General features: G+C 41.0%; 1 protein-coding gene across 1 annotated transcript in view; it reads right to left on the reverse strand.

The window, feature by feature from the left end:
• Positions 1-2,743: 2,743 nt before the first annotated feature.
• Positions 2,744-21,686, reverse strand: part of Gucy2f (guanylate cyclase 2F, retinal) — an 80,496-nt gene continuing 61,553 nt past the window's right edge. Inside the window, exons 11-18 of the mRNA XM_052746486.1 lie at positions 21,265-21,413; positions 19,102-19,265; positions 18,175-18,367; positions 14,722-14,896; positions 11,601-11,699; positions 8,561-8,655; positions 2,928-3,016; positions 2,744-2,831 (exon numbers count right to left, since the gene is read on the reverse strand). Coding sequence (XP_052602446.1) covers positions 2,744-2,831; positions 2,928-3,016; positions 8,561-8,655; positions 11,601-11,699; positions 14,722-14,896; positions 18,175-18,367; positions 19,102-19,265; positions 21,265-21,413 — 1,052 coding nt within the window. The remainder of the gene's footprint in view (positions 2,832-2,927; positions 3,017-8,560; positions 8,656-11,600; positions 11,700-14,721; positions 14,897-18,174; positions 18,368-19,101; positions 19,266-21,264; positions 21,414-21,686) is intronic.

The raw sequence follows: 21,686 nt of genomic DNA on the forward strand, positions 1-21,686 counted from the left end.
AGGCTGATATAGCCCATGTGGAGCTCCAATCTAACTCTCCTTCTGAAAGCAGAAGGTTAGGAAGCTTTTCTCCCAGTCTTTAAGTCTAAAGTATCTTCAAGGAAAAGATTTTAAAAAGGTGGAGTGAAAACTGATTTTCCCATCTTCCTACTCATTTAACCCATCTCCCAGGGGTCCATTGTACTCCTGTTCTCCCAAACCTGCCTCTGTGACTCCATTCTTCACAACTGACAACTTCCATAATTCTCCCTATCCCTATCAAAATGAAACTCTCAGGTCCTCCTAAACATAGAATAAAGTTCCTCTTCATTATGATAGAAATGGGTGATTAATTGCTTTGTACTCTGCAAAAGGTACATCCATGGATAAAAAAAGTGGCTTGTCAGTCTCAAATTCACCACAGTTAGTGAAACTTAGGAACTGTAAGGAAGGGAAGGGGAAAAGCAGGTTTGGGAAGCCATTAGTATCTAGGGATACAAGAGAAAGTGACTGGATCAACAATGTGGCCCTGCCTATCAGGCAGCCCCTGTAACCAATCTGTCAAAGCTGTGCCCTCTTTCCTAACATCTTTCCTTCTACAGTGTCTGGCTAACCACACAGGGCTTGATCAAAGTTTGTTTTCCCTTAATAGTGCCAATGATGTTGGCAGCAGGTCAGAACATTCATAGGTATTATGAGTCTTTTGTACATTGAGTCTCTTTCACTAAGAATCAGCCTGTAAATTCACAAAAATTTGCAAATATTCTGCAGTAAGTGATCTCATTGTGTGGCATTAACGCAGGGCATTTAATGAGAAATAAATGAGGTACTTGGGAATTCTTGGGTTTAGGTTAAGCTTTCTGAAATTTGTTAAGGGTGCTGCTCTTTCTAGAGACCTTGTGATTTTTCACAGGCCACCAAGGTCAGAATGGGCAATTAATATTATAATTAAAGCACAAATACAAATGAAGCCAGGATCAGAGGTTGAATCCCCTCCTGGGCCAATGATTTCAATGTTTCATATAGCCACCGTCCTGGCTAGCTGCCGAGGGTCCAATGAGTAAGTTTTGATACAGCCTAAGCTATATCTAAAGCCAGAAGAGCACCACCAAGCACACAGTAATGATGGTGAGTCAGCTGCACTATGTTCTGCTGCAATGTCCAACACATTTTTAGGAATAGGTAGGTTCTTCTACAATTCCCTCAATGTCTACTTGACTCTTTCCTTGGGGGAGGAGGGTCTTTCAAGAGCTTCCAGACTCTTTCCTGCAGTGAGATGGGGGAAAGGGGGAAGAGGAAAGGGACAGAGAAAAATAAGGGAGAAAGAGAGAGATCGAATCTGTGACTGGCAGTACCCTTGTTTCCCTACTCATAGGAAAGAATGTTTCAGGAGTTGATGACTGTGTGTCCCAGCTGCTTATCTGCTTATGCTGGTCAGCAGGAAAGAACAAAGCCAGACCACAGGTGGCAGAGAATCAGGAGGTGGTATTGAAAGGCCAAGAGCAGCTGCTTGTGAAACAGAACATTTTTGACTAGTACATAGTACTTGTGATTGTTGCAAAAATGAAGATACACTGTGGTTTTCTTATGACAGAACCACTCACAGACAGTTGACAAAACTAGCATGAGAATAGGTGTTATGTGGGTGTCTTTTGTAGATTTTGCTAGTATTGTGATTATTCTGGACCATGCTAGAAAGCAAGTGACCAGGAGTGTACAGAGATACTCGACTGTTTTTCTTAGAATCTTCTGATATCTGTCGACTTCTGTGACTTCCTAAAGATATGTGGAGAAGGAAATATGCTTTAGGGCCAAAGTTTCTTTCCATGAAAGAGAGAAGAAGAAATCAATACACAGGAGGCGAGTGCAGTAGTATGCACTTGTAATCCCAATGCTGGGCAAGCAGAGACAGGAAATTTCCTGGGGCTTGCTGGCCAGCAAGTCTAGCTGAATTGGCAAGCTCCAGGTTCAGTAAGAGACTCTGTCACAAAATAGAAAGTGAAGAAGACAGCCAACATCAGCCACCAACCACCGGCATCCACAAGCACATGTGATTGTCGCAAAAAATGAAGTCACAAAAGTCGACAGATACCAGAAGATTCTGTAGATGATACAGATATCAGAAGATGTGGAATATAAGGAACCAGTAGGTCTCTCAGTTATAATTATGTGGTCATAATTATTTTGCTGTTGCTCCTACAAAGCCATCTCATCTTAGCAGGGAAAAGGGAATGAGACTTTATCCTGAATCCAAGCCAGGATAAGTAATCTTATTTGCTTAGCAATTCCACCCATGGAAAAGATCAAGCAGTGCCTCCAGAGGAAATGACATAAGTATCCCCTTCAATACAGCCATGCCAATGTATCCCACAAAACCGAGGATATTTCTGTGTTGCCTAGATAGATGTATCTACGGACCAGCAGTGACTAACCATATGGCACAGGTGCTCAACAATGAGAGACAGGTGCACCTGCCTGGTAACTGCATAAAAAGGCCATAGTTGTCAGCATTCAAACATGTGATCAATGGAGAAGACAAGGAGTTCTCGGGCCATGGCAGCCAATATCCCTCAAGTATAACGTACTCTGAAACAGGCCTCACCACAATAAGGTTTTTGCCCAACTCAGTGGAGCTTGGAAGTTTCCCAGCTACACTACCTTCTGCCAAAAGAATACAGTCTGAGGGTGGCACACATGCCAAAGGAAGCCCCAGCTTGGGAAATCTGGCAAGATTTTGTGCCCTGTTTTCCCACTGGTCGTTACCTTATGGCTTGTTTCGCACCAACTGCCTTTCTGCTTTTCTTCTTTGAAATGCTGCAATCTCTGCTGGTTGCAAGCCATGGCCCACTTGCCTGCAGGGCAGGAGACACCAAGATAGGTATAAAGAGAGTGTGCCTGATTGGGGCATAGGAAAACTGATCGCATGATTAAGTCTGAATTCCACTTACCCATCTTTGCCCACTGGAGGAGGTACAGGAAGAGGTTTCGTGAAACCTTTTTTTCCAATAAGCCAGAAGGTCTCTTCTGTGCCTTTGCCCTTATTGAAAATACAGACAACCTTAACCACATAAGAGTCAACTTTTCTAAAAGAATCCTTTGGTCAGTAGGGTACAAGCATTCATTTCAGCTCAGAAATAGTCTCTGTTCTCCCAGAGTCAACATTCCTTGTACCTATTTTGCTATATGGCTTCCTTACCATATGCACCGGAGGCAAGACAAGCTCCAGATTCAAAGTGAACACCATATTTTTTTTTTTTTTGGTTTTTCGAGACAGGGTTTCTCTGTGTAGCTTTGTGCCTTTTCCTGGAACTCACTTGGTAGCCCAGGCTGGCCTCGAACTCACAGAGATCCGCCTGGCTCTGCCTCCCGAGTGCTGGGATTAAAGGCGTGAGCCACCACCGCCCGGCTGTGAACACCATATTAAGCTACATTCAGATGTTCTATGTACTCACCACTAGACAGCTCCATCTTCAGCAACATGTGAATTCCTTACTTCAAAGCAGTCAAACATCTGATGGTCAACTGAAAGTGCTGCCTATTATTTTGGCCCTGATCTTTTGGCTTTACACAAGCCACTGTCTTTTCCTCCTAGAGTACATGCATGCAGAGTCTACTTTCCCCTTGCTCTACAATCCAACAACTTGTATAAAAACCCAGAAGAGAAAGTACATGTCATCTACAACTTTGCTTTTAAGCCCAGGGTGTCTTGATTGCTGTGAGAAGTCTATATTTCTGCAGCATAGTTTTTCTTTCTGACAAGGGATTCCTCTAGGTAGGTTAAGACCCCAAGGATGCCCTCATTTATAGGCAATTTGGTTGGCTGTCAAGAATCACAGATTAACAGGCAGTGGTGGTACATGCCTTTAATCCCAGCATTTGGGAGGCAGAGGCAAGCAGATCTCTGAGTTCGAGGCCAGCCTGGTCTACAGAGCGAGTTCCATGACAGCCAGGGCTACACAGTGAGACCCTGTCTCAAAAAAACAAAAAAAAGAATCACAAGCCTTAGAAGAGAAGATCATAAATTCATGCTCGTCACCACCAGACTATCTCTCTGATGACCCTGAATCACCTCCCTCTATTCTTTCCCCCACTTTTCTAGTAAACCTTTCTCTTAATGTGCTTCTCTCTCTCCTCCTTTCAATTATTTTTTGCCTGTCTTCTCATTTCCTCCACTTCATGAGAAACACAGTGTTTATTTAGACAGAAATCCACATATATATTCTTTCCTTAATAATAATGGCAATAACCATATACAAATTAGGATATATAATTAAAGAGTCTCCAAGCAGTTTGCAAATATTTGGTTCAAACAAACCCACCATGAGACAAGTAGAAAAATAATACTCCAAAGCCCAAGTTCCACTAACTGACAACCACATAATTCACTTTCACATAGTAGGACTGTTTGATGCTACTCTGTCTTCTGGAGAGAAAAATAAACACAAGAATATACTCTATCACTCATTCTTGTATTTGTATATCCTTCCTATACCACAATTTTGAATAAAAAAAAAATGGTTCTCTCCTTAAGCATCTCACAGAATAGTTAACAAAAAACAACTACCAGGTCACCTTTTCTAAAACATTAGGCACTATTTGTCTACTTCCCCGTCTCTTTCGTCATGGTACTTAGTGAAATGTCTTATAGAACAGTTGTTTAGTAAATGAGCAGACAGTTCCATTAACTGCAATTCCTAACTTTGGAGCACTTAGAATTCTTATAAGGTTCATATTGTTAGAACTCAAACTTGAGGACCCAACTTTTAGCCATATTTAACTGTCTCTCTTGAGATCTACAGGCCACTAGGACAGCACGTTAATTTCCAGAGAAACTTTGTGAATGCCAAGATTATGGGTGGGTCCCGGGTCACTCTGGAATGCCCAAACTAATGCTTGCAAAAGACGATGGGAGTGTTACAGGCTCAGGCCAGGGTCCAAAACAAAGAGTATGGAAAGGAGCTACAGGGGTTCCTTGAGGTTTTGAAGCTCATCCAAGCTGATTCTTGGAATCCTGGCTCCCTGTTGAAACACCAACTTCCACTATTCTGAAGACAGGAAGAGAGGCAAAAACAACCAAAGCCAGGAGCAAACTCTCTGGCCCAACATCAATCCCTGGGAGGATGCCCCACCCCCACCCAGTGTGCATCCAAATAACAGCATCTTGCTTTGGCATGACACTTTTAAGACACTTTCACATCTCCTATCTTATTTATTCTTTATAGAGGTTCTTGAAGGTATTTTTATTATCAGTCTCATTCTACAAATTGGGACACTGAAGTCCATGACATTAAATGGCTCATTAATAAACAAGCGTAACAGACTTGAACCCAAATCTACCAGACTACAAATTGTTAATGCCTTTCTCTCCATACTACATGGTTTCTCCAATATATTGGAGTCACAGGGCATATCTAGAAGCTAAAAGTCAACTCTTAGGATCTTGAAGGTTGTGAGACTAATGAGCTTCCTGGTAATCTTAGGTAAGAACACACCTCTGTATAGATAAACAGAAACACAGAGATGATGGAGTTACTTGTCTGATGTCATACAATGATTAGAGAACAGACCTTCATAAGCCTAACAATATTGTTTCTTCATTTTTTAGTTCATCTGCACGTGTGTGTGCATGTCTGTGTGTCTGTGTGTCTGTGTGTGTTATGGGTTAAAAGAAGGAGTAAAAAAGATTGGAGAAGAGAAATCACAAAACAATGCTAATATTTATATACCAGAGAGCCAAATAGTACCTAATCCCAGAAATTAGAGACAAAGTCTGAAAGCGTCAACCTCTAGCAATGAAAACATATGTTTGCTGAGAACAAGAGTTTAGGGAAATCTTTTTCAGAATGAAAGTCTATATTTAAAAAAAAACCTCTGAGAAATGGAACTGATATGCTATGATATGTACAAAATTTCAGCAACAAGCCTCAAATTTGTCATGAGAACAGTGACCTAAGTAAACTCAGCTAAGTGAACAGGTAATAAAAAATTAGAATAAATTATTTATTTATTTATATAGCTATTTATAAGAATAGTATTTTATAAAGCCATCAGGAGGAAAATACTGAAAAAGCAGAACTGGCTGGTTAGGCATTGGTAAACTTGTTGCCAATATAATGCAGCAGGGGGTTAAGTGGGCATGGAGCTTACTCTCCCGATCAGCCAAGCTTGTCATCTCTAAATGAGTCCTTTCCAAAGCTACCTCAGCTTCCTCATTTTAGTCTCTTTCTTTTTATACCCACCCAATCACTATGAGTACCCAATGTAATTATTATATTCTATGCTTTTGCCCAATCTAAGCCACTGCCTGTATTCCATTAAGGCAAGCAACATAGAAAAAAAAAGTCATCACTTCAGTGAAGGAAATAACTAAAGGAAGAGCATTGCTACTGCATCCAAAGGTTGAGCTCAGGCAAAGAGGTGTTACAGTAGGGAGTTCAAGCATCAGTCAGCTGGAAGGAGGCCATGTTTGTAGCCACCATCTTTGAAATCACAGCTGGCTGGTCTGCACATGTGGTCTTTCTTCCCCCAAGTACTAGGGCAACTTTTGCTTGCAACAACAGAGTGGATGAGAGGTCAAATCTTTTTTTTTTTTTTCCTGTGTTTTGAAACAGGGTTTCTCCGTGTAGTTTTGGTGCCTGTCCTGGATATCACCCTGTAGACCAGGCTGGCCTCAAACTCATAGAGATCCACCTGGCTCTGCCTCCAAGTGCTGGGATTAAAGGCATGCTCCATCACCGCCTGGCAAGAGGTCAAAATCTTGAATTAAGACATTCTGAAATATAGTAGCTATCTGATACATGCATGTATTACCTATCTCTAATACAGTAGAAACCTCCTTTGCCCAACTCCTGCTATACAGTGTGTAATTTCTGACTCTCGTGGGGAAGGAAATGGAATGAACAGAAACAAACAAACAAAAAGCCTTTCCTATGTTCTCCCTTCTCTTTGTGTCTTCTCCTCTTCTTTCCTTTCAATATTCCTTCCTTTCCTCTCAGTTTCAACCCTGCCCTCTTAATGTCTCTTCCTCATGAGGCTCCTGCAACCCTAAAAAACAAGGCCCAGTGAGGCAGGTAAAAAAACACTCCTTCCTCATGCTTGCTATAATATCTTCCAAAATTCCCTGGGATCAGGGAACGTTTGGGTTGCAATAGGCTGCTTTGAAGTTAAGCCTCATTTCTCATTTGTGTACATGAAACTCCTAAAGAGTCGACTGCTCCTGTCTAGAATCTGTAGAGGGAAAAAAAAAAAAAAAAAAAAAAAAAAAAAAAAAAAAAAAAAACACCATGGGACTAGGGCCAGTTTTTCTCTTTTTCGGTTTCAAAAGTGAGAGCTCTTCAGTTCTTCGGCTTTTAGGTGAAATTTCTGTACCCAGCAATATGAGGAAAGTGCTTCAGCCTTTGTCCCTCACTCCTGGGAAATGACAGAATGTACGGTAGAATCACAAAAGCCTTGAGCGATCAGATTTGCTGCCCAAGTAATAGCCCTAGCCCCAGCCTGCCATTGTGTGAGTTCTCTGCAGAAGTGATGAAAAGCCTCTGTCCTCTCAGAAGTGAATCATCCCACCTACCAGAAGATACTAAAGATCTATTGGAAGAGCCAAACTAACACGGGGTAGAGAAAAAGGGGATCAATGAGAGTTAGGCCGTCAAATCTTTAACTCCTAAAATCTAATTACATGGAAATCACCACCACCATTCATGAATGACAGAAAGAAATGCACCACCCTTACTGCCCATCTTTTGCTTTTCCTTATGAATAATCGCTTAAAAATCATCTTCATATACCATGGTGTCATGGAAGCAAATCAGGCGTATTGAGATTTGGCCTGATTCTGAAGGCAAATGACTATGTGACCCTGTCGAAAGGCTTCACCTTTCTAGGTCTTGATTCCTTTCCTGAAACGGAGCAAGTTAGATCATCAGATCAGATCCCTGGCGTCTCCTACATTTAGGTCCACAAGATGAGAGAGATAAGGAAAATTCAGTGGAAATTCCAAAAGAGAGATTGGATTATCTTAGTGCCAAATTCCAGTTCAAATAATAGCCTCAACAGACAGGAAATATGTTATTAAATGTTTGTCTTTCATGGAAACAAACTGTGTCCCCATCCCCAAACCTTCCAGTGCCCCTGGCCTTGGAGAAACACCTGTGTATATAATGGGCCAATGATGTGACTGAAAAGTCAAAAAGACATTGAGTGAGCTGAAAGAAAATCTAAATTCAATAATACTATTCAGCAGTGCCAAAGAGCAAATAAAATGGAAATTAGACAATCAAAATAACAGCACAACTCATTAGTAAACCAAATTCTGGACAGTGCTCTTGGTTAGAAAGATAGAACTTACAGTCTGAAAAAAAAAAAAAAGCAGAAAGATTTTCAATTCTCCCACACCCTGTTAAAGGTTAATATTTCAAAAAGAAAAACAAAGAAGCACAAGACAACCTCAAATGGAACTCGAGAATCTGCCCAGCTTGCAGCTCCATGTCTCAGACTCCCGAGTGAGCTTTCTCAACAGACCGTGACCTCTCGAGACACAGGTGTGTCCAAGTGGTTTGGTTCCCCAAACAAAAGGTCATTATACCTTGAGCTCCGTTCTTCCACGAAGCTCTACTTCATAACCTTCACCCAGAGTTCGAAGAATTGTCACCGTGCTGAAACTGACATGAATTCGGTATGCTGTAAAAGAAGGGGAGGCATCACTTTGGCTCCTTTCTCACTGGTAAAAATCAATGAGACATTAACAATGTAATGAACGTCCCCGCTTTAGAGTACACAAACCTCTCAGAAAAGTGGAGAGAGAGAGAGAGAGAGAGAGCTTTAGTCCTACTTAAATAAAAGGAGGAGGAGAAGTGATGACCTCATCAAAGAAGGCATTAGCAATAGCACCTATCAGCCCTCTTGAGACACTATCTCAGATGAAAGGTCATGCAACAGCAAGGAGTCAGCTTAACTGAAAGGTGGAGATGGAGAAAGCAGCAATAACCACTGTGCTCTCCGCTACAATGTAACTTCCGCTGAGGAAAGTGTGACTTCAGCAGCCTGGTGCACCAGCGGTTATTAAGGCTGAATTATCCAGACCTATGTAATCCTTCTTTAGATTAAAAAGTGTCTTTTCCAAAATGGGTGCACTTACAGCCATCTCTTAGTATTATCATATTTAAAATGTCAGTGGGAAATAGCCCGAGATTTCTGTCAATCCATATTTTGGGAGCATCAGACATCCCCTTTTTTTATGGACAGTGAGTGCTTCCAGATATAAATGTGCATGAGTATATTCTTTTGTAGTCTTGGATTCCAACAAGTGACAGGAGCTTTACATTGGGGAATTAGATCTTTAAAAATTCATTGAGGACTAAATTGTAATTCTTTACTGAAGACCAACCACTTGCTCCCTGAGACAAGGTCCCTGAGCCTCCTAATAACTGTTACTATATGACCTGACACCTTGTTGAGATTGAGTCTTAAGTAAAAGTCCAACACCTGCTCTCATATGTACTCGCAGAAGCGGTCCATCTAGAGTCTGGTTATGATCTAACTAGGAAGGCATGGCTGAAAAGAACAAGAAATTTTTATCATGTATATTCATAGTGACTTTCCTTTTCTTAACAGCACACTACTATTGTTTGTCTTTCTCACTGAATCACATTCATCCAAAGCCTCTACTCAGAAAAAGGTTCTGTTTCTAAAAGCCACATCCCTGACTAGTGTATTCATTCCACTAGGTGCCATCGACTAGCATGTGATCTTCAGGAGGTCGGATGATCCTGCTTATGGGGGGCATATAGCTCAAAAGGCAGTTGATTTCAACCGCTGCCTAACTATGTGATAAGGACCACTCTTAAGTCCCTAATCACTCCCATTCAAGAAACCCAGTCTATTTAACTGGATGTGAAGGAGATACTGATGAAATTGATTTTTTTATTAAGATGGTTGCTACACGCCCTAGTGTCACATTCAACATGAGGTCAGAGGCTACCTCTTATCAGACCCTCACTCAGTGGCGGGGTTGACTGCCATACTCGGTTCATAGACTTTAGAAAAGCACACTAACCGGGTTCAGGAGCACAGAGGTCACACAAGCATGCTTCTTTGTATCCCATGCAATGCCTTCCTTTAGTAAGCCAGGGCTTACTAAACACTTATTGCGGATGATTCAGTGCATCCATTTTCTCTTTGTGCCTGACGACTGACTAGACAAGATGCTACCTAAATCTCAGAATTCAATTTTTGCTCTCAGCTCTCTATTTCCAAAGTGAAATGTGTGTCGTTTTCCCTAGTGCATACCAGAAGATGACTTCAGCCTTCTATGAGCTTACATCAGTTCTAAGCATTGTGCCAAATCTGCATTGCGGTTCCATGATCATTTTCATTTCATCTTGGGTTGCATTTCAAGCGCAAAGTCATGTGCAAAGTCATGTTCACAGAGTGGTTCCTGGAGGACTACTTCCATGGCTTCTGTCATATCTGTGGGGTTTTAAAGACTTTCCCAGATGCCAGAAAATGTATTCTGCAAACACTTTCTAAGTTCTGTGGTGCCTCTTAATCATGGCTGCACAGGCTAGATAGGCTAAGACTGGACCCATTGTCTAAACCTGTTTCTGTACATGAATGATGCGGAGTGGGGTCACACAGGGCACCACCCGCTGTGCTACAGGCCACCATATCATCAAGGACTAGTTTCAGAACGTTGCTGAAGCTGAGGAAGAGCTTGCCTTGCCTAGTAGCTGCCAGCACCAGGACTGCTGATGGTTTAAATGATTGCTTTCTTTCACTTAAAAAAATCCATGAAAACTGTGTATAGGATTTAATGCTGTTCCATATGTTTTCCTTATAATAACATTTGCTTTGCTTAACCATGATATAAATAAAAAGACATATTGTGGTGCTGACCATACCTCAGTAGAGGCAGTGAGCAACCAAGAAACCAATAAAGCATCTTGTCCACAAAAACCAACAATGACAGAATCATTTGTACAGTTTTAGTTGCAAAGAAAGGAAGAAGTAGAATCTTTGCTACTATGATCATTTTGAAGGAAGGAAGGACGAGTTTTATGTACAGGCAAGTTGGAATTAATTATCTTGGAATTCCAAGCTCCTTAGATTGAAGGATTATTACTAACTAAGTTCTATGGGCTTATTTGATAAAGCCAGAAACTCCTGGAGTCCTAACTGGTTCAAAAAATTGGACTAAAGCAGCAAATAGCAGCAGCCAGCTGGGAGGCAGCTGGCTCATGTGCCTTCACAAACTAGTTGAAAACTGAAAATGTCAGTCTCTTACCTAGTTCTTTTCTCTACATGACTCCTTTGTACCTACCAAGCTGGCCAATTCTTTCTTTTGCTCAAATGACTTTTTTAAGTTGTTTTGATCAAAATGACTGGCTGCTTCAGTGTCACTTAGCTACAGCTCTATTTCTAGAACAGGATAGGTGCATGTTCAGTCCAACATCACCCCCTACTGGTTTGCTATTAGAGACCAGAGAAATGTGTGCTAAGTCTCAATCGTCTTGAATTATCTTTCCTTTTTCCTTAAAACACTGAGTACCCCATTTTCTTCCTCCCCTTTGAAGAATCACTTTCCTAATCACAAGATGGTCCCACTCTGTCCATCTACAGATACTCACGTAGCCCGGTTGATTCCATTCGTGAAGCTGTGTTTACAGTGTCTCCAAACAAGCAGTATCTGGGCATGGTGAGGCCCACTACTCCAGCAACAACAGGCCCTATTAAACAGGAGGAGAGTGGAGCTGGAGTCAATAAGTGTGTACTCAACACTATTAGAAAAGATCCACAAACAGGGTGGGGGCAGCTTTGCAGAAGAACTAAAGTTGCCATCAAACCAATCTAGAAATCTAAAGGATGACTGATGATTGAGTAATGAACTCTAGTCTATAAGAAAGCAAATTTACCATGCTCCAAACATGACTACCTTTCTGATTTATACCTCTATTGTAGCAACAGTTTTACTCAAAATGATGATATCTGCCAACAACGATAAATAAACATCAGGATCAAACCAGAAGAGCCTGAACAAGGACTGAGGATTCAAACAGGTTTGTTGCAAAGAGAAAATGTGACTGTTTATTGTGCCTTATGGTTGAAAGAATCTTGTAAGTCTATCTCCCAACTGTGCCTACAAAGAGAATTATTGCTCAGACAATCAGAAAATGTGGAAAAAAGTAGAGCTGCCTTTCCATTATCTGTAGTAGGAGTGTGGAAGAACAGTGTGTGGAGATAATCTAAAATTATTTCCCATTTGTTCTTGCAGAAATTTTTGTTCTTACACTATTATGGCCGTGTTACATGTTGAAGATAACTGGAAAAAAAAAAAAAACACTTCAGCAGGCAGACAGAAAAATGAGTTCAACAGTCTACTGAAAGTCCCCCAGTCTTACCTTTCTGATTTTTTATTTTTCTATGTTTAAAATTGTCAGCATTATATTTTTGCTGTTTCCTATGTTAAAGGCATTGTTTTTGTTTCCAAGGGTTCTTTCTGCTGTGAATAAGAGCAAACCAGAACTAAAACTATATTTTTTTATTTTAATTCATTTCTTTCTTTTTCGTAGCATCTACTTGGGTATCATGGCAGGCACAATGGAAGTCAAAAAGAAATAATATATGGCCTACATTATACCAGATATTCTCATCTGAATAAAGAGAAGAGACTACCAAGCAGGAGGCAAGCCAGGCAATGTGGCTGAGGCCAACAAATGGTACAGACAGAAGAACTGGAGCAATTTAGAAGGTGAAGAGTCATAAGGAAGAAGGTTCCTGTGGGCAAGGTTTTCCCAGACTCTTGGAAGGTGAGTAGGATTCAGTTATAGAGAAAAGAGACATAAATGAAAGGTTTGTGATTGAGACTTCAGCATGCATGGTCTTTTTGGAAGTTCTTAGAGAAAACATTCTTCCAGTTCAGGCATCTGAGGAGAAACTACAGATAAGTTTGGGTTAAATGAGTTGTACAAAATGCAGTCCTTAGCCCACTAGAGAATTTTGAGCAAAGGTTATAGGCAGAATATTCTTTGTCTTTTTTTTCTTCTCTGGTCATGTATTGGATGCATTGAAGGAGGAGTGGATGAACCTATAGAAAAGCTATTAGGCATTTGATGTGGTGAAACCAAATAGAAGGCTTTGAAAAGGAGGTGATGGTTTAAAATTGGCAGCCAAAGTGGGGACCTGAACGACAGACATTGTGAGAAGAGAACCAACAGGCTTGTTGGCTATCTGATTGATGACCATGACTAAACTGGCATGGGGCTCTAGGTTTGTGTTCATTCATTGGAAAAGACAGTTTGAAAATTTAAATACATTACATTTGAAATAATTATGAACTGCCGGGCGGTGGTGGCGCACGTCTTTAACCCCAGTACTCGGGAGGCAGAGCCAGGCGGATCTCTGTGAGCTTGAAGCCAGCCTGGTCTACAGAGCGAGACCTAGGACAAGCACCAAAACTATGCAGAGAAACCCTGTCTTGAAAAACCAAGAAGAAAAAAAGAAAAAAGAAAAAATTAGGAACCACCCCAACTGAGGTACGCTTAGGACACTGCAGGTGTGACACTGGGGCACAAATGAGGACAGTGATTTTCTTTGGGGAGAGGGTGAGCAGCTGCTATAGTCAATGAAAAATATGAATAAGATATGGTCCCTGCTGCCAAAGAGCTTAAAGTCTAATGCGGTATAGACAAGACAATGATAATTATGGAAAGGATGAATAGAGAGAGGCAAGCATGGAAGCAATATGGTGTTACTAAAATGATCAGTCCAGGAAGGAGATGCTGGTGGCCTAGACTTGAGTAGTGATTGTCAAGAGGACACAAGACAGTCTCAAGAAATGTTTAATAGGGAAAGAAGTTTAAAACCTCGCAGTTGGGGCTGGCAAGGTGATTCAGAAGACAAAGGCACTTACCACCAAGCTTGACAACCTAAGTTTGAGTTCCAGGACCAACATGATAGAAGGAGAGAACCAAGTACTGTCAGTTGTCCTCTGACCTTCACATAAGCACTGTGGCATAAACACATACACGGTAGAATAAAATAACCAGTAGCTGGTTGAATATTGAAGGTCAGAGGGAGAGAGGAGTCCAGGATGACTTCTATGATGATAATCAGGTCATTGGCGGTAACACTAAATGAAATATAAAGCACAGGCTAAAGAGACATTTGTATGGGAAGAAAATAATTCTGTTTTAGACCTGGTGAGTCTAAGGACAAAGTGAAATGCTCAGGTGGAAATGTCACACATAGGTGTGAAGCTTAAGGGAAAAGACTGTCCTGGAGTTGTAGTGTTAAAAGGAAGTGATATAATTACATTTTAAGTTCTAAAACTGTGTTTATAAAATAGATAAATTGTCTACAGTCACCAGCATATATGTAGTACTTAAGTGGAAAAGATATTGGGGGGGTAGGTGCTTGAAGACATTTATGAGAGAGGGGATAAGTCCAGGAGGAAAATGTTCTTGATTAATTGATTACATTATCCTAAACCTCACAAATACTTGGCGATCTTGTAGCATAGTAAATGTAGACATGGCGGTATAGATAGAACAGGAGCTGCTGTCCACTGCCGTGGTGTAGGTGGAGTAAAGAAGAAAAACTGGCTAAGCAGAAAGAAATGAAGCATTGCTGGACACCAGGATAATCCAGCTGTCCAGAATCAGAGGACATCTACACATTTCTCCTTCCTCTTCTAAGGCTCCTACGAGGCACATGCAAATGGTTTCTCTTGCCTTCACTAGCTTCCATTACCTGAGTGCAGGCCTATGCGAATTCGGACTGGCACTTCTGGCATGTGTCGCATCTTAAAGGTGCCCACAGAGCTCAAGATATCCAGGGACATGTTGGCAATCTCAGCAGCATGCCTACTGCCATTCCTCTTTGGGAGGCCTGAGGCCACCATATAGGCATCTCCAATGGTCTCTACCTGGGTATTACAAAAAGTAGGATTAACAAACATGTAATCTATTCGTATTACTTCACACACACACACACACACACACACACACACACACACACACACACACACACACAGAGAGAGAGAGAGAGAGAGAGAGAGAGAGAGAGAGAGAGAGAGAGAGTTAGTTTCAGGAGTATGATGGAAGCCAAATATGTAAAGTGAGGAAGACAATGTGGGGCTGTCAATAATTCGCAGGCCTGAAAGTCCATCAGAATCATTTAAGGAGCTTTATTAAAATACTGATGTACAGGCCTCACAAGCAGAGATTCTGAAGTAAGTATAGCTTTTTCAAAGGCTATTGAATGACCCTAGGAAAATATCAAGCTTCAAGAAATTTCTATATGAAGGGAAAGTGGGACTGTCCCCAAGATGCCCCTGGCAAATTACTTGGGGAAAGTGTACCCAAGATACTGTCAGAGAGAAAGCCTTTCTCTAGCTAATTTTAGAGAAATGGGCAGCCTTGGCAAAGCATGGGGAAAGGCAAAGAAGGACAAGAAGAGTCCACCCCCTGATTTGTCATGCTAATATGACAATGTCATAAACCTTTTGGCTATGTGACCTAGGTGTTTCCCCACCAATCACCTCTTCCTCTCCTATTGCTATATCCTTGAGAGGTGATAATTCTGGTCTTTGACTATTCTGCAAGAACCAGAGAATAATTTTTTTTTAATTTTGTATAAAGAATCTGATCTGGATACTTGGAAATAAAGATGAATCTCTGCTCTTCATCTTCTCCACAGAGTGTGCTCACTCTTTTAGGTAACTCGTACATGGGAGCTTCTCAGGAGAATAACTCGTACATGGGAGTTTTCAGGAGAATTCAAGTCACAAGCAAACCGGAAGGACTTCTATGAAATGTGCCAGTCAGGATGGCCTACTACGCATTTGATTACAGCTAAAAAATCAATGAAATTCTGGAGACATACTGCCCTGCATAGAATCTCAGACTCACCACTTACAATCAAGGGGCAAGTTGCTTAATTCCTCTTTGCTCCATCCAGTGTGCCCATCTTTAAAATAAGATGATGCCAATGCCTCACTTGTAGGATTTTTAGGACTAAATAATTTAATGTGCATCAAAGCACTTAAAACTGAGCAGGTGGATGATAACATACGTTAAGTGTAAGTTATCACTACTACTACCATCATCACCACCACCAACAACAACAACAAAAAGCATGTCTTAAAGTCAGTCTTAGGACTATGGTTATTATTCAGTTCCATAAAATGAAGTTTAGGATTCACCAATGGGGCTCACATAATGACTTTCTAAATAACCAATAATAACGGACATTTGCCCCCATGGGACTTTTACTTCAATGTGCTTCCCTTCAGTCTCCCAGCATTGGTATGGTTTGGAGGGAAGATTTCTGCTGTCAAATGGTCATGACAGACTTAACAAAAGAAGGGTTAGAATGCAAATGTTATTTGGGTACAGTGAGTTAGTGGCTGGCCATTATCAGAGCATGGTAGTTGACCACTTCGCTTTGATAAGTTGTTACCCCAGAGACCCCAGTGATATAAATGAGAACATTAGAACACAAAGCCAGGCACAGGTGAGCACTGGTATGTAGATGGCTATGAGGAATTATGGGATGCAGCAGTCAAAGGACATTTCACGGGAAGCAAAGGCGTAGAAAAGGATCTGGTTGAAATGGGGCAGTGGAAGAAGTGAAAGTGAGAACAAATCACCAACTTCTGCAGTAGACTTACTTCTCACATCCATTTTAGATTATCGAGTTCCAAGGGAGGTGATTCCAATTTTATAGGTAAAGAAAATGAAAATACACACACATTCGGTGGCTCACTGATGGTTCAATTTTTATTTCCTTTGCACTGTGTTGTTTTTAATAAACAGGCTTGAAATTTTAGATTCCATTTTTGGATTCAGACAGCCCTGTTCCATCTTAAAAAACAAACCACTAACTCCGTATTGCAGCCAAGAAGTACCAAAATAGCTAATGGCTTCATCCCCAGGACCCCCAATGATTGTCTGAGCAGAATCAGCTGGATTGATTAAACTAGTGGCTGTGTTACTGCCCATGCTGAATCATCTTTGATTTTAGTTTCAACTGAATTAGCTTTCAGTGATTTGTTTTTCTCTTCAGGCTTCTTGAGTTCAACAAGTTAAGACAGGTAGTCTGATTCCATAGATTTTTTTCCTCCACAGTGGTTTCCATGTGCATTTCTTGATTAGTTTGCAGCTCCTACTGATTGACAGGTATGATGTCTATTTCTGAACCCTATTTAGATGACATAGTTTAGGCCTTAAGGGTCTCTATCTGTCTAATCTGAGATAAATACACTGCCTGGTGTGTGATTTGAGAGCTGGACCATTTGAGGCTACTGTGAAGGATCCGATAAATGAAGCTACTCATTCTCCAGCTCTTCTATGGTTCCTAAGACAGGAGTTATCTAAACTTTGGGATACCTGAGGCATCTTTTTCCTCCAACATGACAAGCATCCATGTCACTAGCAACATGGGAATGTCTCCACAGAACTATGAGACTTTTAGTCATTTTCTACCTATTTCTACCTAGAGACAACATATCATGTAAAAGGAAAAATAGTAAGGAAGTGTAGGGACAACAAGAGTGAAAAGAATTATCTGTTTTCTCCTCATATTCTGCAACATTTGATTTTTTTAAAAAAAGAATGGAACTAAGCTGGAAGGATGGGAAATGGTGAGTTAATACTTCTTCAAACCTTAGATGAATAGATGTACTTTGGGTTAGCCTATATCAATCCCCAAAAGGTGCATCTTTAGAATACTCTGGTGTAATGCTATGTTCCTTGTATAAAAACAATACCTAGGGAGAAAATCAAATTTTCATAGCATGTATTATATAAACATAAACTTTACCTAGGTGTACTCTAGGGCAGCCATCAACTATGAGAAAATCATCAGTATTTCTGTATCTTTTCATTACCCAGCACAATACTTTCTACATTGTGAAGATGCATCCAATGAACTACAATAGGTCTCCCCATCTTAACCTCTTCTTAGTCATAATTCTAGAAAACATCTCAAAAGAAATCTTTCTGGTAATCTGTTCCTTATTTGAGACTTGTTCTACCTGGCCTTCATTCTCAAAAGAATAGTAATGGAGTGATGTGTTACCTTAATTTTCATTCCTAAAAGACAACATTCTGCAAAATTGCATCCTTCAATTTTGAAATACACATAAATAAATCTCATGTAAAAGTTTCATGCTAGACAGCATTAGTCTGCTAATTAACATACCTTGTAGACATCATGACTACCAATGATGGCATCAAAGAGTGTGTACAGGTCATTCAGAAGATCCACCACTTCAATGGGCTCACTCATGGCTGAGATGGTGGTGAAGCCCACAATGTCACTGAAGTACAAGGTGACCAAGTCAAATCCCTCAGGTTCAACTGTGCAGCCCTTTTTGAGGGATTCAGCAACTGATCTGAAAAGTAGACATAGCTATTCCTAAGAAGAGATTAGCCTCCTTATGTACCACACACTAAAGACAATTTCTCTAAAAATCACTTTCAGGTAAATGGTGAGAAAGAGTTTCACCTGGGTAAAGCATATATTGAGTACAAAGAATGTGTCAGGCGCTGGGCCAGGTGCTGGAATATAACATTGAGAAGACAGATCTGGTCTCTGTCTCCATGGAGTTTCTTCAACTCCCAGTGCTTCTACCTTACCCTCTCTCTTTGGAGTAATGTTCCCTGTTGGTTAGTTTTCCACAAGACTAGTTTTAGCAATGATCTCCTTGAAGACCATATTACTTGGGGTGGGGTGTGCAATGGAAATTCTAGCAACAGATAAGGGAGAAAGTCCCCTGGAAACACAGGTCTGCTTCTTCCCTTTAAGAACTCCTGTTATTTGTTTTGTTTGTTTTGTTTTTAAATTGGCCATCCTCTTGGCTCTGTCATGAAGTAAGATATAGAAAAACCAAGCCGCCCAAACTGAAATGATCATTATGTTCCATAGGAAGTAGGGAATTAGGATGTATGTTCTGCTTCCTTGCTTTCCAATTATACTTTGATTTGAAGGTGTGACTCAAAGTCATTGGGAATAGAAAGGGTGAAAGACAGGGGGAGGGAACAGTTAGTTGATGGGTAACTTCTTTCTTCTTTTTTTAAATGGAACACATGTAATAATGATTCACACTCCTTGGGTGTTCACACATACAGTGGCAGCATCTGTGTTAGAAGCTTTTCCGTTTTCTGTTTTTCAATTTCCAGTTCTTCAGTCCGTTCCCGGATCAAATCTTCCAAGTTGCTAGAATACTGCTCCAACATCCGAAGCATAGAATCAATAATATTAGTCTTTTTCCCTTTATTGAAAGTTTTAAACTAAAAGTAAAAGAGAAAGAAGAGCCTATGACTACATGAGCCCCAAACTCAATACTGATGGAGTAGAACTCACCACAAATCTTTTCCTCTGAAGGGCCACATCAGCAGAAATGAGCCCAGATATAAATAGGAAAGGTCTCATTGTCACCCTGCTCCATTCACAGAGCACTTTCCATTCCCTAGCCCCCAAACATTTCCTCCCATACTCCTGATTCTTTCGAGCCTGAGCACAGAGGTTCAGAGCAAGATACTCCAGTTCTGAAATGCTATAACAATAGTAGCCATTTTTAAGGAAATAGGGTTTGGTCTAGAGCCCAGGTCAATTGTGGGTAACATAAGGAGAAATAGGGCAGGAATTGATGTTTTATCATTGAAGTTATTAACCTACAAAATCACCCTTATCCTCAAATGATACAGTGTTGTCAAAGATGGTCTTGACTACACAGAGTGTTCCAAATAGAACATGGCAAAATTTCCCTCTACTTCTTCCCATGTGATCCAATACTACATGGTTCCATCTAGTACCTGCCTTTCATATCAGTCAGGGTCATGTAGAAGTTTGGCTAGTTTTGGCCTGTGTTGTTCCCTGATTTCTAAGAGGTTGCTGCTTGGTATGAATGTTCAATACATCCTCTCCAGACCTTGTCCATCTGCAAAGAGCTTAGTAACATAAGCACTACAATCATGAGACAGTAGCTCCCTCCATGATGTTATAGTCACCATGTTCAGAACCAGAAAATATTGGTAGTGGCTTTGCTGGGTAGACTATGAAGGTTCTGCCCAACAAACTTTCTACAGCATGGCCACACATGCTCTGTATAGCACTCCTTGCCCCAAGGTGGACAGTAGAAGGCTCCTTCTAAAATCTGTCCACATCTATATGTCCACTAAGATCCTAAGCAGCCAGTTCAAATCCTCCGGGCTCCCCCTGTAGCCTCACTTAGAGAAGCTTATTCACCTCTTTGCATTTAAGCTGTATTAGATGCAGGAAGTGAGGAGGCTACACTTGTCATCAGACAGACTAAACTTCCAGTAAAGCATTTTAGTGAGGGTAGCCCCAGTAATGTTTTGTTTGAAAGTTGCATCATGGGCACCCTTACTATCTATCAGCAACTTCTCTCCTGTCTTCTGAAATAACATCTTCAGCATCAACACAAGGACAAATGATTTTTCATCCTGCCTCACAGTAAGTTTTTAGAAATGTGACCTTTATGGTCCTTTGCTTTTTCCATACCATTAAACACCTGTTTGAGTGTCCTCAAGAACTCTAGCCAGACTAATGGACTTCCATTGTTAGCTGGAGGACACGGATGACTTCCAAAGCAGGGCCCTCTCAGGCTTTCAGTCCAAGTCTTTCTCTTTTCCGCCTCAGGTACCTGCCAGTCACAAAGCAACTGAGTGCTGGACTCTAGCCAGGCTCAAAAGCCTCTTCTCCAGAGCTGACACAGCACTCATGGAGAGCACCCACAATTTCTGTAGCGTGCAAGTCAACAAGGCTTAGACTGCATATGCCAACAGAGGAACTCTGTCTTTTCTTCCACCCTCTTCCTAGCTCTGACTCTAGGAAAAATATCACCATCTTTAGAAAGGCAATATCTTAAGGAGAGGGCTTATCACTTTCCATGCACTCATTCCCTCCAGTAGCTCTCAGGAAACCTAAGAAATCTAGTTTTATGTTCTACACAAACAACCTTTCAAACAAGACGTATTTTTTTATGACCCTCCATAAACAACCTGGCATCACCTAAATACTATACTCAAAGGAGTTCCTTAGAAACATTGAAACATAGCTGTGTCAGAAGTACCACATGTGCCAGGACCATCATAGAGGATGTGCTGGTGGTATTCCAGGTTTAAGGACCTCAAAGCCAGTCCTGGGCTGCTTCTTAAAGAGGAATGTCCTTTCCCTTTGTAAGGAGCCCCTTCTGCAATATAAGACCCAATGAGTTTAGCCTCAGAGAGGCAAATTACAGGGTAATTATAATTTTAATAGATTTACCTGGTTAAATATTTCATCAAAAGTTGGTCGTTGTTCTGCAGCCTCAGCCCAGCATTGCTTCATCAGCTGGAGACATTCTGGAGGAGCATACTCAGGAGAAACCACAGGTCTATACACAGGGGGAGGCTTTTGAAGTCTGTCTATGATTTCTGACAAGGCACAAAAAGAGAAAAGTTTTTGAATCAGGAGAAGTGCACCAGGATTCAGCAGAGAGCTGAATTTCAACCAAGAAAGGGATTTGTCAGGAGAAAACATGAAGGGACCTTTTCTTTAATTTCCCCTCAGATAGCTTTAATGTTGAGTACGTCTCAGGAAAGGCCTTTTGGGAAAGGAGTGAGAAACAGATCAGTTGGACTTTTGTTACCATGCTATCCTGCTTCTGCTAGGTTATAGATGCCATTCATGATACCAATTCCAATAGG

The sequence above is a fragment of the Peromyscus californicus genome, unplaced genomic scaffold (genome assembly GCF_007827085.1).
Source record: "Peromyscus californicus insignis strain IS unplaced genomic scaffold, ASM782708v3 Scaffold_10__1_contigs__length_136768540, whole genome shotgun sequence".
Taxonomy (NCBI): Eukaryota; Metazoa; Chordata; class Mammalia; order Rodentia; family Cricetidae; genus Peromyscus; species Peromyscus californicus.